Source organism: Varroa destructor, unplaced genomic scaffold, assembly GCF_002443255.2.
Source record: "Varroa destructor unplaced genomic scaffold, Vdes_3.0 BEIS01000003.1, whole genome shotgun sequence".
Classification (NCBI taxonomy): Eukaryota; Metazoa; Arthropoda; class Arachnida; order Mesostigmata; family Varroidae; genus Varroa; species Varroa destructor.
In genome coordinates, this window is record NW_019211456.1 from 56,077,182 (window position 1) to 56,094,935 (window position 17,754).

Below are 17,754 nucleotides of genomic sequence, written 5' to 3' on the forward strand. Positions count from 1 at the left end.
ATATAATAATAAATTTAAACAAAAATTAATTATTACCCACTATTTTTGCGATGGACGAACACTCAAAAACCCTTTTGCCCGAAATCAAATAATATCGACACATGTTGCCGGTTTCCATGCGGCTTCTAAAAAATCAATCTAATACTTCGGAAAATGAACCGCGGATTGGAAGGGGCTCAAAAATGCATTCGAATGGTTTGAAAGGCAGTTTTTGATACATCCGAATTCTCGTAATCGTGACTAACGGTTATTTGGAAACGGAAAATATGATTTATCAGGTTAATTGCCCGGATAAGCTCCAGTGACTAGTCTGAAATTTTTTGCACACAACCTTTTTTGAGTTTTTGGCTATTTTGAGCCTTTGAGATTTCTGACTTGCTATCAGCGTAAAATTGAATTTCGCTAGAATTTTTCGATGTTTTTGTGGCGTATTTGAGGGACGCTTTAACTAATTTATACTAATCCATATTTCTTGATGCAGGATGACTATCAAAAAATTATATAGGAAGAGTATTTAATAATAACTATCTAGTGGTTTAAGTTCTAAATTAAAGCTATATTAACGATAGACGATTATATTAAACAAGCATGACTGTCAAGAATGTCACCCTTAGAATTTTCTTTCCTAAAATAAAACTGTTTTGATTTCATTACAGTTATATAAACAAAACAGGAAAAAGTCTCAATTTAGCTGCTGTGTTCTGTATTTATAAATCGATAACTACTATACATACAAATTGTAGTTAATTGCATTCTTAAGGTGACAGGTTCTTTTGCAAGACAATCGAATCATTGATTTATTGTAACACAAACGCAAAATTTAAATGAAGCTGTCACAGCGCGTTATTGTCTAGAGAAGCGTTGAACAAAGCAGAGATAAACAGTGACGTAATTAACGTGACTGCGGCACGTTTTAAAGTCGTATTCGATTGGGAGCTATTTTCTCATGGGACAACTGGCGGTCAACAACCGACAATGAGATTGGAGAATTTGAGCTGTTACAAAAGCAATGAAAAAATATGACAAGCGTATATAAATACAAAACAGACTGAAATAAATCGGTTATTGCTTTATTATATGCGTCATTTTCATTCCAGGTTGAGTGCAGAAGGACTCTTGCCGAAATTTTGGAAAGTCTGTCGAAGGCAGCCGCTGGTGGCATGAAGCGCAACAATCGAACGCCACACAAATTCAGAGAGGATATACTATTTTTTGTGTTTTCGTTTTTGATTTGAGTCAAATTTATTTGTGCGTAGCAAAGTCAGATTGTCTATAACAGTATTAGCAAAGCAATCTGTCAATTTCAATGAAATGCGTGTGGAAAAGCGAGCATTTTTGGAACGGAACGTTTTATAATTATAGATGTTGAAAGAGTAACAACCTCAACCCACTGGTCGACCTGTGTGTGTGTTGCAATCATCGTAATAGTCGTCGGAGGACAGTTGTGGCTGATCTTTTATAGTGTGAAGTATGGTGTGAGAGAAAATTTGTATGTTCGAAAACGTCTTATTGCTTAAAGTTGCGATTGTTTACGAATGCCTAAATTGGCGGTGTTATAAGCAGTGTAGACCCTTTTGGCTATTGCATTCAATCTGCCTTCCAGGTTTAGATACAATCTGGATAGCCTATGTAAAAATAGGTCGCCTCCTTTATTAGTGACTCCGTTAGCAGGTGTTTACAAGGAAAATTTAATTTCATTTTCGAGTAGTCACTGAAACGGCACGGAGTAAACATTTGGTATATATATGTACGAAATAATAACTGCAATCTCTGTGGACAATACATCTGTATTGTATTGCATTTACAAGTTAAGGAAGCCAAATGAGCAGTTGGCACTTCTACTTGTGTATAAGGAACGATGTGTTTTCAGGAGAATGCACAAAATATTAAACACCTGCTTCCCTGACCATAAATAATGATCTAACATGTGGCCAGCAATTTAAAATATGATATTTCGATAATGTTGTGAAACTTTTTCGTTTTATTATGACACGTCCGCTCGATTCCAGGGTGTTGTCATAAGCGTCTAATTCTATCCTAGCGCTCGACTTTTTTCCTCAGTGATCATTTGAAACTGAATGGAATATGTCGTGGCAGCAAACATTCCGAAAAGAGTGTTTCTGCGGTGGCAAGTTATTGAAAACTGCAGATATTAAAACTTAAGTTGTGCTACGTATTGCATTGCTAGTTATTGTATGTATTGTGCTACAACAATTTTTGAGCGAAGTACAAAGAAAGAGTAAGTTGGATTTTGTTCTTGCCAGTGCACTCCGTTACTTATCAACCAGTTACAGTTTATTGTCAGTTACTTTTTAGTCTAAAATGACTGGAATAATTTCATCGTTCAAATGGAACTATGATTCAAGTTTTTGCAGACTAAATAGAGAGTGAAAAGTTATTTCATAATGGTTTTGTTTAACGGGATCTTCACAAAGCTAGAAATTTTAGGGATATTAAATGTTTACGTCTGCAAATAACTTTAGGGTAGAGATTTGTATACTTCAAAGTCAAGAGTTTGTTCAGTTTAAGGGTGACGATCAACAGCAACTAGGGGGATTACATTCCAGCTATATATTTGACATGGCGCGATGAACCGAATGCTACATACACGGATGTACGCAGCGCATAGATGTGCGATGAGACAATCAGTCGATGGCCAAACCTATCAGAAGCAATTTAGCTGCCTTCCTAATTGCCAGCTCACAATTTCTTGTATCTTAGATATATTTCTTATGTAACGTATCGTAAGCGAATAATAGCAGCGATAATTTATTAACTACTGTTTCATATAAAAAGGAAAATAAAACTTAAATTTGTAGATATAACATATTCTTTTTGTGGTACTTTAAAATGTCGATGATACAATATTTGCATTGAGGGCAAATACATTCGTTCGTCTCATACGAATCTTTACTTCCAAATAGTGATGTGCGTGCTCCTACTCAAAGAGTGATGGAAAGACTAAAACCGACTGATTCAATCCATGTGAGATATAGGACTAAGAACTCCCACACGTAAAACGAGTAAATTGTAAGACATTTATCTGAAAAAAATAATTCAAGTCAACAAGTATAGGGGACTGACAAAAAATATTTAATAGAGTCAAACGAAAGTCTATAATCAGAGAGGAAATCGACTTTTAGTCAGAAAAAAAAGCAAATTTTGTCAACAAAACGATTTGCCTTTTTCTCAACTAAAAGCCTATTATATTTAGCCAATTTTAAAGGAGAGTTTCAAAATAAAAATCAGCTCTGTCCGCAGTAGCGTATGACGAGCTTGTCATGCTCAACTTGCCAAAGTAATAGATCAGCTGATTCTGCTATAGAAAAAATGTGTATAAGCACATCCTTTTTTTTCATTGCACATGTTCTGACGAAGTTCAAGCTAGCGATCGTGTTTCAAGGAAGTGATAATCCTATTAATCTAATAAGCCAGATGAGCTTAGTTAAAGATTTACCTTTTCTTTTAGCGATATATGATAACCGTATTGATAATTACAAATAAAATCAATTTTTATTGTGCATGCCTCCCTGAAATGTACTTCACGCGATTATTTGGAAAATGCTCTAAAGGTGGTCTTCTTCGACGTAAGCAGTTGCCGGGGTGCCTTAGACTAAAGAAGACCGCTGGCCCAAACGCCTAGGTCGTTATTCTATTTTGTATATATACTTTTTGGCAGCAAGAGAACAACATATAAAGGCAGATAAAGCTCCTCCTTATTCAAAGCATCTCACAAATTGTCACGGATTTTGCTATAAGTATCATGAACGACGGCTCTTCTTCTAAGCCGTGGAAAAAAAAGAGGAAGAGATTCGGGTACCCCAAGGGGGTATATCGACTGGTCTGCCTGTTGGGAGCCTTTGCAAAAGGATCTGAACTTATTACCAAAGCCAGACTGTGCGACAGGGGAGACTGCTCCCGAACAGTTAATACAGTTTCTTAAAACGCTGACCGCATTTATCGGCAAGGTGTATAATAATAATAGAAATTTGAAGTGAATACTCTCCAGATAAAAATGTTCTTCATTGTATCATTCGTCTAATATCACTTTACATAAACAACTCAATGGTGATCCATCTAAGATCTTAGTTTCCTATGACCATGAAGGGTAAGTTAAGGGTACTCTACTGTGGAATTTGGCGTACGACGGCAACGTACGGTTACCTGACTTTCCTCTTGGACTGGACGTAATAGCTTACGCTGATGACCTTGCGGTGACGATTACAGTACGGAATTTAGAAAATCGAGCGAAACAGGTTGACGGAGGTAATTGATTGGATAAGAGGCTGAAATTTAGCGAACTCCGAGGTGATACTTCTGATAGAAAACAAGAATGCGCCGCCATAAAGTAGACAAAATGAAAGGAGAGCCGGTACAGATAAAAAGAACAATGGTCAAATGTCTGGGGTTACACCTGAACCTAAACATGAGAAGCGCAACCTATATTAGAAGTGCGGTAGCAAAAAGAGGATTTAGCAGGGTCTTGCCTAACGTCCGCGGATCAGGAAAAAGGTTGCTTGTATTAATGGCCGGATCAATTAGTTTGTATGGGGCCGCCATTCTGACATTTTTTCCAACTATCGAAGCATTATATAAGAAACACACAGTGCCCTTAGGCTTTTAACGAACGTTAGAAGTATAGAATTGGTAGCACTCAGGCGGTGTTGGCACCGGCAGAAACCATCCTTTGGAACCTAAAAGACAAAAGAAAACGGCAAAAGATATGGATTGATTCAAACGATGCCGGAGACGCTTTGGTTAAGGAGTAAAGGAAAAAGTGGCCAAGCATTTTCTTCAACGGCCAGGAGCGACACTACAAATGTCAATCTGGAGATCCAGGTGTGGCTTAACAGTATCAAGAGTGAAGACATTGTCTTTCTTGTGACTTTTTCAAAGTTGACTGGATAAGAGCAGTCCCCATACTATCTATATAGAATCGGAAAATCCTCTTCGGATTGGTGTGTTCTATGCACGACAGGAAGGTTCCCTGGCAGAGTACCTGGCCGTTGACCATATCAGAGCGAGGTGTATAACGAAAGATACCACAGCAGCAGACAAAAAGCGGTCGTTAGAAGCCGCACCAAGTAATGTCTGTATCACATCTATTCATTATGAACGTTGGAATAACAAGACTTTTGAGAACTAAGAACCATGCTTATAGGTTGGATTTTCAGAATGGAAAAAGGAGCAACAACCTTTTTCGGCCAGGAATTAGCCTGCCTGGCGAAGTGGAGAAGCCACTACCGTCACCCCGGCCTAATGACCCGGTGGCGTATCCGGTCATCCCCTACGACTATCTCCTAGTACTAATAAGCACGATCCGGGCTGGTTTTCAGCGAAATTTACAAAGGAATCGAGAGTTCTACTGCTTAGTGGTGTCGAAGTGGTGGGAAGACCCATTATTGAAGCTCAGACCCACTTCGGCCTCCCTGAGATAGGCCTCGCCCTATTAATGTTCAGCTGTTTGTACTAATTGTACTATTCAATCCCTTTAGAAAAAAAAGGATGTAAAATGAGCTACGCAAAATGGTGGCAGAACTTTAAATCAGCCGACGAAGGGTTCAGCTCTACCGACGCTCCTTTCTCATCAAGGGAGCATTAACTGCTCGGAATGAAATACATTGTACTAGCGACAGCTTTTCCAAAAAAAAAGAAGAGAAATATTTTGATTTAGAGCGGAAAAACGAAAACTATCTGCTAAAATTATTTGGTTCTTACTAGCCAGTCTGTAATACCTGAACATGATTATAATGCCGATAATATTTATTTACACAAATATTGCCAATCCAACGTTCAATTTTGAATCAGGTGACACTTGAGATAAACTAGCTCAGCCGAAACTGAACCGGATTATATGATATATATACTCAGTACTGGTCGTCCATTAGCCTCGAACTATTTATCCGCTACGGAAATCTAGACGTTGAACAAGTTATTTAGGTTCTCTACTAACCGAACTGCTTAAAGTGCGCAAATTATAAATTGTGGACATACTCAGATTTGAACAGTTGCAGCTCTATTTATTGCCTTTCCTCATGGGAGAGGGGCATTTTAGTTAGTTCTGTCTGTCTGTCTGCCTGGTTATCTATTCTCGTGTTGGTTCATTTCGCCACTCGTCATCCCCATCCTGGACACTCAGTCACTAATCTCGCATTGCTTCGACACCCGCAGCCGCTACGACGACTATCAGTTATTTCCATTGCCCCTCTCCTTTTATCGCTGTATTTGAATGTTGGTAATATGTGGCATTTGTTATTTTGTCGATATTCTAATTCCGAGTATTCTTTTTTTAGCAGTATTTCCGCCGCCGCCGCCACTACTTATTTCCATCGGCTCGATATGCGAATTCACCCGTTATTTTGACTCGAGTCCATCATAATGCTGTTACTTTTTTGTACCCTACAACAGCGGTTTTCGCTAAGCAACAATTAAATTCATCATTACTGACCTGTAACATACGATCATATGCGGCACAGAAACCGAAGCGTTTTATTCGGGCTTCTCTTATTATATATTGTCATTGGCCTTATTCACAATAGTTTTAGTACGTTTCGATAGCTTTTATTGTTTCTAAGTAGCCTCAACTTAAATAATAGAACACTCTTCCTTACGCTTACTTTCTAGTATTATACTGTATACGTACATACGTGTACCTGCATGTAAGCTTATTCAACTAATTCACGTCAAACGGTGTAAGATTATTTAGCCGTACATATTTAGATGTATTGAGTGTGTGCGCATGCGCGTGCGTACGCGCGTGCGCGGGTGTGCGCGTTTGTGTGTGTGTGTGTGTGTCTTTGTGAGTATCGTCGTCAATAGCCTACCTAACAACAACAACTCAACCTCAATCGAATCAACAAAAATATAACAGACGTTGGTCTTATATTTTTATCATTACTCAATGACAATATTAGTATTATTAATATATCCGTTGTGTTGTATTAGTCTTAGTTATATCCGTGATATTTATATATTATTATAATGGGGAAACTTTCATCGCTAACGCTCTTTCTGTCGTTTTGTTTCCCTTGTGTATTATCATATTCATATGCTATCGTGTCATTACTATCATTTATTGTTATTACTTATATATTCATTTGTATCACTCTCAGTAAATTTTCCCTTGCTTTTTTCCTCCCTCTCTTTCTTCGGCTTATATTCGTATCTTGAATTTGACTGTAATTTATATTTCATCATAAGGTTTACATTTCGTCCATATAATATTACATTGTAGGTATGTTTGCCACCATTGATATTATTACCATTACTGTAACTTATTTTCTATCTAATTCTATCTGCGCTTGATCTGCTCGTTCAGTACAATAGAACTCCTGCTGCTCTGTCCGTCTCCGTTTCGTAATCACATATCTAAACTGTTAACAATATTATTGTTATTATGATTATTATTATTATTGGCTGGCGTCCATTGTAACTTCTACTTAGGTAAATCTCTACGTTAACAAAAATTGCCAGCTTTCTTGAAAGCTACTTGCCCAAAGTGCCGCTTGCTACGACCCACCGCATTGCGCTGCACTGCGCTTATTATATTATCTCGTGGCTGTTGCGTATCTTCTGCGTTTTGTTTTCCTCTCTATCACCTAATGATCGACCGAGCGATCGATTGATTGATGACTACGAACAACCAACTAAGCCATTTTCTTTCCCACCTTCTCCGCTCCAGATTGCTTCGTTACTTTCTCTAGGCTGTGAGGGCTCATTTGTATCACTTTTTTTTGCAACAAATCTAGCCGACAGGTAGCGGCGCGAGCGCCTAATCTAATCATTGTTTGTTTGTCCTTTTTTGCGCAAACAAAGTTTGAGTGAAGACGAAGCACCTAAGGTGGAAACGACAGCCATAATTTAAAGACACCCCAGCGCATTGCTTTTTCAGCCAAAATCTCTGGCATGCCCGACGACCTATTCTCAATCTGTTCTCAACAGAACCGCAATGATGAAAATTCCGCAAGATTATACTAATTCTGCGAGATAATGAAAAGCAATTCTTATTGTTGCAAGGCTTGTCTTTACCAAAACACGTTATTTATCCCTGCAAAATCATCGTATTCGTTTTCTTTCGCTCGTGCATTTTGGGTTCACTTTCTGATCGACTATAGTTATTCCTCAAACATTATTATTGTTATTTATGTTTTTACATGTAAAATTGAGGGGTGGCCGTTTGTAATATGATTAGATCAAATTGTTGTCTTAAGAATAAAATAATCAATGTGTTCACCGTTATAAGGTTGCTGCCTACCGCCTAATAGAGCTCATATAGGGCCGACTTAGCTCCATAACAGTGGGCCGTGTTTCGTTATGAAACTCCGAAAACGCTCTCTAGAGGGGCACATCTAGTTATAATAAATAACAGAACTTCTGAAAGGGTTTCGCTGTTGAACGAAAGGGATCTCTACAGTTCTTATTCCCAATGCCCATGGACCTCTCGTCTTATTAATTGATACAAACTTATTACTGATTAGGGGCCCAGCTGCCTCCTTGATTTCATGAGGATATGTTCCCATAACGTGCCCTTTTACGAAAGTGGTTGCTACCTACTCTTCTATGGTTTCGTGAGACGATTCGTAGCTAATAATGTAGTAGATCGCATTCTCTTTAGACACAATCAGAGTTCAGAAATTAGTTGCATCGGAGTTGGGCATGCAGTAGCATAAAAGCGCATTGACGCCTTTCTGATAACCTTTTTCAATTCCGACGTCACGATCAATAAACGGTCGAAATAACTAGTCGTTTCGTGTTTTCTAATGACTTTGTTGGGTTGAACATAATCACTTCCTGTTTTATTTCTCGATGCATAGATCGAGTGTGCATGGCTTCTGTAAGTACATTCCGACAAAGAAATATATGAACTACTTTTTGCGAGACAAATTTATGTTGATCTTCTCTCCCTTTCCTGTTGCTGACAAGTGCGACGTGTAATGTGTTGTTTTGTACGAAAAACAATTTGTTTCGCAGTATTATTAATTGAACTTGCCACAGCAGCTCTTGGTAAGTTGTTCAATGATGCGGGCAACGTGGCATTTGAATCATCTACGGGAAAAACTGACGCGCGGTACTTTCCAACCCAGGTAGTTGTCGACGTTACAAACAAAAGCAAATTTATAGAGATACACATCAATCGCATGCCGTGCTACATCTTAGCTCCCGAGGGCGAGTCCACCACCCACGCTAATGTCATGTATGCACCGCGACACTGCGAGCGTGTGCGTGTGTGTGTGTGCGTTGAATCCGTTGAGTTTCGGTCCTTCACGTCGGACTACAAAAAAATTGAAGTTTTTTGTCTTAGGCTGGCTCGATGGCTCGAACGAAGTACCAAACTTTATTTATTCTGAAGCGCATCTCTGGTTCGTTTGATGATGAGGAACATTGTATGTTTAATATTGAGATGATGTAATAAACGTCAGCTTGGATGATGACTGCTCGTTGTGCCACGTTGTTCAGTTTAACGGAGAATGATATTTTTCAGCTTAATCGGAATCATCAGAATCGGACGCCGCATTACCAACCTGCCGCACTGGAGGTGGTGGAGTGGGCGGTACTTGAGGTTCCCGCGCCTCTACTCGTGTTATACCTCCTAAAGGAGTCGACTCTAAAGGAACGGTGCCTACCTGAACATCCATCTCCACCTAAAATGCGAGAAACACAAATATTACCAAGATAATGTCACCAAGAAGACACACTAAACGTTGCAGGCAAACCATCCGACTTGTGTTGATTGTATGTTTTTAGTTATTCTTTCACCACTCTTCAATTATCCCATCACATCGGACTTCCTCAAAAAAATATATATATTTTTCGTTGTGCACACAGTCTCAACCCTTATTTTGTCTGCCGGTTGCAACTGTCCCCGTTGCCTCAATCTAGAATATCCCCGTTCTAAAGTAACTCGATTTCCTTGGGTAAAATTAATTTTGACTTGTAGCGTTCCATTCGATTCGAACCATTACGCCGATAAACGACATAAAAATGCCACAATAACTTTCACGGAACAGTAAAAATTCACTTTTCTACTACTAGCATGCTATAACGCATTTAATAGGTACTTCAACTTTTATTCAAAAACAAAAAATTGGTAAAAGTTAAAAGCTCTCTAACATCTTTACTTAACCGCTGACGAGCATTACGTCCAACGGTAGTCAGTGTAAGGCTTTCACCATAATTGTATAATGCAAAATAAGTAATTCCGGATTTCTTTTCTGGAAAACCACACTCTGTGATACACGTTAGTCACAAACAGACTCACCATGGTAGAGTGATTTTCATAACATTAATTCAAAACATCTGGACATTTAGGACTTCTTTAAATTTCTCATTCTAAGAATATTTTCCAAGTCTAAGAAACGTACTCTCAAAATAATAGCAAAATTTACAGCAAAATTTACACTATTCGCTGTTTTATAAGTAAATAATGGTAAAAAATGTTTGTCACTATAACAGTTCATAATAATTAAAGAAAGAAAAAAAAAAATTTCTAGTTAGTGTCATTGTTTTCTAGTAGAAGTACTCATGGAGTAGTTCTTCTACGAGTAGTGAACACTCATATGCAAAATGTTTAGGATCAAATATTGATGGTCCTGCTTATTAGAGGAGTCACTACCGAATTTTTAGTAACCTATCTCAGTCGCCACATCACGTTTAATCAGGAAAATCCAATGGAGAATCATATTTGATTATCTCGCTTTTCTTCTCAACTGCATTGCTTACATTTCGTTTCATACAACGGATATAATTTACTTGTCCGTCTATCACCAGATAAATGTGGGCCGACTTTTAATTAAAACAACTAAATCACAGACATTATAAATAAGAGCTTGTTAACGTCTACTAACCGTATACTCGTGTTTTGCGACATATCTGCAGTATTTCTCCACAGGCAGCTCCGCGTCGGTAGGGCACGTTATCGAACGGATCGTCGTATGTGAAACGGTCGATGCAGGCATGGTGAATTCAACCCGCAATTGATCATTAAACTCCGTTGGGATTTGATCGAAAGATGTCAGTTCTAGGTCCACTGTCATCATTTGCTGTGTATACGCCCCTTGTCCTGCTCCAGAATATTGAAACGATATTTCTAGTTGCCATAGGTATAGTAGTGTGCTTATAGTTACATATTAGCACTTTAATTTAGTTGCGTTCACTGCAGAATTTTTAATTATTTTAACCTGCAAAATTGTGTTTTTCGTGGTGAAACGGCCAAGAATATCGCCTTACTCACCTTCTTTGGGCAATCGAGGAACTCTCCATACAATGCATTTATAGGCCGGCTCGTATTTTGCCTGTCCGGCGGTTACTTCGATGAGCTGTTTTTCTATATTACCACCTGCCGCAGCTCCCATTATTCTCTCCAGGCCTTTAATTTTTCCATGCCGTCGATTTGAGCTTTTCAAGGCGCCGTAGCGAAAATGTTTTTCCACGCGGAACAGATATACCTAAAAAGTGAATTAAAATTTAATTGGATTGAACAAACATAAATGGCGGGTGTATCGCCCTTGTACGCCGTTATGATCTAATTAGCGCAGGAGACAAGCATCCGTTCAGACGAAAGCTAATTATTTCTAAAACGAAATAGCGCGTCAGTTCCGAAATTTGTTCGGGGATCAGCTGATATTCGATTTTCGCGCGCTCCGAGAAGCTCCCATGAATATAAAGAACAAACTTTGTGTCCGTTATTGCCTATTTTCGCGCAGCTTTTCGAGGAAGACCTTCATGAGGTAAACCGGAAAATCCTCTATAGAACTTAATATTTAGGTACCAATAATTAAAAGGTTCAAAAATTCATTAAAGTGGCTTGAGAAGCCATCTTTAAGATAGCTATTTCAGAGATAAGAATATCAGTTGCCAATAGGATCGTCTGAATTAGCTCGAGTAGTGGCCTTTTTGAGATCTTTCAGGTCGTTTTGTATTTTTGCAAATTTTCGGCCGTTTGAGCAAGGAGAAGTGTCTTTGCACTTTTGTTCTTTATTCTTGTTCAAATGAAGCGGCGCTCATTTGTCAATTTCTTTTCATCTTGCGAATTCCATCGCCATGGATAAATATTGTATTTTATCGTACGCCAACTCCAAGTACTAAAATCTGTCAACTTTTAGAGAGTCACCTTTCACCCCAAAATTCTCGTTTGGAATTTTCTTCGTCAACGGCTCACAGCATTTCTTATAGTAGTAGATATCTTATCAAATACAGGGCAAGCTGTTCCTGGCACTGTAATTTTAAAATGAAAAATTCTTACTCGTACAGCATTCAAATTTTCGAATTTTATAGAACTCATTGAAACTTACTGCTGTTGTTCTCTTAGTAAACACATTGAAGTGAATAATTTCGGATTCAAAAAAGTGGAAGTACATCTCGAACACGAAAAAATTCTCACAAAATATAGGCTCGCTATAAAACAGCATTATTTTATTATTTAAAATCAACTTTTCTTGCACCTCATATGTATACATAGGGAAAAAACGTGTTATATATAAATTACTCTATATAAGAGTATCACCAAAATCAACTTAAGATGGCAAGAACAAAAGCGAAAAAAACTTATTGTCTCGTAAGCTTAGGGGCCCATGGAAAAATGTCATACATATATATTTAGATTTCACAATACATCCATGTACGAGGGCATGGCCTTCAAATGAACATTTAGCACACATTCTTACACAACATAGGTTTAGGGAAAATATTTGTCGCACCGGTATATTTGTACGAGACATATGCCTATACAAAGGTTGTATGTACGTTATAAAATCAATATCACCCCTTAATGTGCCACAACCTCTGTTATACGTCGGGTATCTGTTAAGGCCTAAATTTGATTAAGTATAATTTTTTTTTAAGTCATCTACTCGAATAACATATTTGAATAATTACTTTTAAATATTAGATTGTTTATCAGGTTGTTCTGTAGGAACCCTGTTCTGGGCTCTTGTTTGTTCTTTGCTTTTATAAGCACATACCCAACATTCAGGGATAGGAAAGAACATAGCGATGTCTTCGCACGGAATTTGACCGTGCTTCCGGGATGAATAGCCAGGCACAAGGACCTCAGCCTTGAGTTGCACTTTGGGAGGGCTAACCCTTAGCACCGCGGTGAGCTGAATGGGCAGTTCTCGCTGGCGTGGCGGGCGCACTCGGAAACGCATTAACTCGAAGAACGTGGCATCCGGCGGACGCACTTTGATCACCTAATCACCAACAGAATCGACAACACGTGAAACAACATCGGCCAGAAGAGTGACTCCAAGACTTTGCTCACACCGCAGCCAACGTTTAGGAGGATGAATCAAAAAAAAATTAGAAGTGGAAGGGCGCATTGTATAAAAAAAAAAAAAAAAACTAGTTTTCAGCTTATAGTTTGTTATTCATTTAAAGTCTTACTTTTACAGGAAAATATTCGACAAAAGACAAATTCGAATTGGCAACAAAAGGCCATAGGTTATTAAATTAATAAGGTGCCATTTAAAAGTACCTTATTTTCTATAAACTCTTGTCTCTCAACACACGCATGAAATTCGCAGTCTTCAACTCGAATCCACTCTTCCGTTACAATCGGCATAATGTCATGCCGTCCAACGATTTCCTTCCCTTGACGAGTCAATTCATTGATCCCGACTTCTACATCAGGCATTCCATTGACAAACGCTAGAAAAAAAATTCGAACGCGCGCTTTTTGGGAGCACACGTGGCCAACTTTGTCAATATCAACCACGTACTCATCCACGACCATGGCTTGAATCTCCTCACACTTGTACGTGAGAGCACGATCCCGGTGGATTTGCAATCTGAAATGATAACCTTTCTCATTCAATAACTAATCAATAATAATTAGAGCAAAATCAAATGTAAACATTTTAACGTATCAAAGTCTGAGTTTATGTCGACTATATGTTTTACTGGTTATCTTTCATTATTTAATCTTTATTCAGTCCTGAGCATATACGATATGACTAAGAGGGGCAGCGATTCCAGGTGTTAATGTTGTTATCGCATGTTGATCCACACAATTATCTACCTTCGAGATGGAACTGCGTGAACGAAAGGTGGAAGCGATTATTAGATACAAACAGATCGCCACTAACCGAAAGAGGACATCTTCGATGACTTGCACAAATGTTCTTATGCTATCGATATCTGAAGTTCCTAACTTGAGAAGCTGAGTAAGTTGAGGGACGTGTTGAAGTGGGAGACCTAGTTTAGCTACCGATCCCATTGAGTTTACCTGTAATTGGTACGCAGAAAGGCCACTTGAATTTGAATTTGTGTACAGTGTTGCAGAATATTAGGCGGCGCTAGCATCAAGCGATCCTGGTAGGAATTCAAGATGCTTTTTTCAAAAAAATTTTTTACCTTGCTTTTTTACCAGTTTGCTTATTAGCTTACTTATGGCTTTGCTAAAGGTTCGAAAAATAAGCTTGTTCAGAAAGCGTTGTCAACAAAGTTTTATCTTATTATATTGCCTTTACTCTTTTCTGAAATACCCTATACTGAATCTAACATTCGATCCTATGGATAACAACTTCGACGAAAGCGTATAAATATAATACTCACACAACCGATTTGTTGAACGAATTTAAAAATAAATCACCCTTGTTAAACTAATCGAGGAAGACTAAGACTGTGTTCCCTGTTGAACGCTGCTGCTCGATACGAGTGCATCTATTAAACAGAACCTACAAATCTGAGACAACTCGGGATAAGCACTATCCAGATAAAAAGGAAAATCGTCGGATAGAAGTATTTGAACTTCATAGATTCGAGAGAATCAACGGCATTTTATTACGTGTATATACGCTATATTATTAGTTTACCATAGATCGACTCCTATGATCGAATACGTTAAAAGGTTGCAAAGATCAGCATCACGCTTTTTAAGGGTTACAAAGGCCAGACCATTAATCCAACACATTTCTAGAATATTATCACAGTCGTACCTGTCCCGACATGACTTTGGCAATTTGTCCTTTGCGGACGCCAACGGTCTCCTTGTAAAAGGTGTACTGCAGTTTGATGGTGAAGATCTTTTTGAACTGGTCAAATTGCTGGTGCGCCATCTCCGACAGCGAGTAGCAACCTTGAAGAGGGACTTCCTGTATAGGATCCGAATCATCTCTTTTGTTCATCACCCAAAGAATAGTTGTGTCTGCAAACTTCACGTGCACTGGCTTCCAGTATCGATTTCCTATTAAAATAATATTGAAATTAGTTTTAGCGGCAGATCATTCTCAAATACATTGTGTAAACATTTGACCACCTGTGCAACGCATAACCAAATTTATGTTATCGAACCGGACTACGATTAATCATAACAGACACGCGGCAGGCACGTAAAAGTAGGCAGGTTTCTGCCTATAAAAAGTGAAGTAGGAAAAATCATTTGCTTATTTAGGAAAATCAATCGTATAATGCTAGTGAAAACTATTAACGAGATGCCTCACAATGCGCGGCTGCTTTTTTGATTTCTATGTGAATTACGGCATTGATATTGAAGAGACGCATACTATATTCAAGGGATTACACAATAGGAGAGAATATAAGGCGATAACTTATTCGCAAACGGTAACGGTTTTGCCGTCTATCGACACGGAACTTTCTCAGTGAAAGCACTTTTTCTTTCAATTAATATTGTTGTATTATTGCAATTATAACTGACTGCGTATAGTATTATATTATATATATATATATATATATATATATATATAGATAAGATATTTACGATGACAATGTCTACTAATATATATATATATATATATATATATATATATATATATATATATAGTATACGTTGTCAACGTAAGTATCTTATCTATTTGTATCGTTATTTTGGACATTCTGGCTACAAAGTTCGACATCGTCGACCAGTGTTGCATGCATTTTCCTATGTTCGTGTTTTATTGAAAAACTGTAGCCCAATTTTACAAAACGAGACTTTTGAGCACCGTTAGTTCTCCGAGCATACAGACAAACAGGATACATACAAAATGGGTACAATCTTAGCTAGGTATCCGTTACGTTGATGCTTATGTACTACTGTCCTGTAGAAGCTCCCTATTTTTGATTAGGTCTGGACTCCATAGTAGCGTGCTACGTAGATCGTGATCGGTTCGACATACGTACGAAACAGTATGACGTATAGGATCACTTGTGAAGAAAGAATTCAGTCAACACGTTGTGACGCTGAACGTGAAGCAGGTGGAATTAATAATATCTAGATGTTTAACTCATACATGTCACAGGTGAACTTACCCGTGAACTTCTTCTTATTAGGCCACCGAAGGTAGAAATCCCAGCCTTGGCTGACGTCAACTTTAGGCTTCCACTCGGAAAGGGGCTGCGAAATATCCTCGTCATATAGAGGAGTTGATGGAGACAGGGGTCCTGTCTGCTTCGCTGCGGAGTCCCCAAGCGCTGGCGGAGGTCCAACGTCCTCCTTGCCATCTTTTCCGTCCTGTCCTTCTGATAACAAGGCGTCTTCGAACGCATTGAACAATTCCTCATCTGCCGTTTTCGCAGCCTTCATTGAGCCCTAAATCATCAGCCAGACGCTACATGTAGTAATTACGACATTTACTAAGTACAGTAAATTTTCGCCATGTTTGAACATTGAACAACTACTACAAATTCAAAATTAATAATATTCCAGAGCCAGAGTGAACAAATTTACCAGGAATTAGTCAGCTTCACAGGGTTACGGGGTGATAAATTAAACATTCAAACTTTAAGCTGGCATCAAGTTGTGGGCTTTTGTGAAGGCGATTTAAAAAGTGTCTCGCGCCACAAAGCTTCAGTGGCCTATCCCCTCTGTATTTAGTACATCGTAAGTGTTCTATACTTCCATTTATCACAGGCATGCAAAACGGCTTATACGGTAACTGTATACACCAATTCAAGTTACTTTTGTAGGCGGTTAAAAAGAATGACTTACACGAGGTGCGTGAAAGAAATGTGGTGAATAAAATTGATAGATATAACTATGATAAGTCACTTTGTAATTTCCCTTGAAGGACTTCTATTGCGGAGTCAAGTGAACATCAATTTTATGTAACTATACGAGACATTTGGTGGCTTTTGAGAATATAATTATCGTCGCAGTTCTGACTAAAAAGTGACAAGAGTGTCATATTCGTCGTTAATTGTATTCGTAATGTGATAGTATCTTAGTGTACAGATATAGTGGAGGTTCCTTGTATTTTAGTGGGACTCTTGTATAGCAATGTTACGCTCCTGTTTATCAGGGATCATCAAAACAGCTCATGTGGAAATTAATTACCTTGTCAAATGGATTGAAACGATCCGGTTGCACCTGGTATCCGGCTTGGCGTGAGGGACTTTTTGGGGGTGGTAGAAGTTTGATAGGCGTTGCCAGTTTCGGTAGAGGGACACCGGCCCCACCCAAATCAGCAATTGGACGCAGTTTGGGTTTGATCGTCACCCTCATGTGTTCTTCCTCTTCGTCGGAATCAAATGAGTCCTTTGGCTCAGCAAGATTTGCCTTTTTGACTGGGGTATTGTCCGGAACCTGAATGATAATCGGCAAATTATCCCATAGCATGTATGCGACATAAGAAACTAAAAACTGAAAGATTCACTTCAATTTATTTAGAAACTATAGGAGTTATCTTGAGAACAAACTGATAGTACAATGTTCCACAATAAAATGATATCATCTCCAGTGAAGTTGATGAATAGAGCAACCGACATAGAGGGGATAGCATGTATCGAAAAATGTAATGGAGGACAAAAAATGTGCAATGT

At 38.5% G+C, this 17,754-nt stretch overlaps 2 protein-coding genes across 5 annotated transcripts in view; one reads left to right on the plus strand and one right to left on the minus strand.

Annotated features, from left to right (window-relative positions):
- The window catches only part of kri (uracil phosphoribosyltransferase krishah), a 10,325-nt gene extending 7,496 nt beyond the window's left edge, over positions 1-2,829 (plus strand). The window contains exon 7 of the mRNA XM_022798513.2: positions 1,098-2,829. Within this exon, the coding sequence (XP_022654248.2) occupies positions 1,098-1,102 (5 nt within the window). The 3' untranslated portion in view covers positions 1,103-2,829. The remainder of the gene's footprint in view (positions 1-1,097) is intronic.
- Positions 2,830-5,994: 3,165 nt separating this feature from the next.
- The window catches only part of LOC111248439 (uncharacterized), a 31,725-nt gene continuing 19,965 nt past the window's right edge, over positions 5,995-17,754 (minus strand). For all 4 annotated transcript variants that reach the window (XM_022800803.2, XM_022800799.2, XM_022800798.2 and 1 more), the window contains 9 exons: positions 17,270-17,518; positions 16,246-16,525; positions 14,934-15,181; positions 14,082-14,221; positions 13,472-13,784; positions 12,960-13,187; positions 11,231-11,444; positions 10,845-11,059; positions 5,995-9,641 (listed from right to left, as the gene is read on the minus strand). In XM_022800803.2, the coding sequence (XP_022656538.1) occupies positions 9,483-9,641; positions 10,845-11,059; positions 11,231-11,444; positions 12,960-13,187; positions 13,472-13,784; positions 14,082-14,221; positions 14,934-15,181; positions 16,246-16,525; positions 17,270-17,518 (2,046 nt within the window). In that variant the 3' untranslated portion in view covers positions 5,995-9,482. The remainder of the gene's footprint in view (positions 9,642-10,844; positions 11,060-11,230; positions 11,445-12,959; positions 13,188-13,471; positions 13,785-14,081; positions 14,222-14,933; positions 15,182-16,245; positions 16,526-17,269; positions 17,519-17,754) is intronic.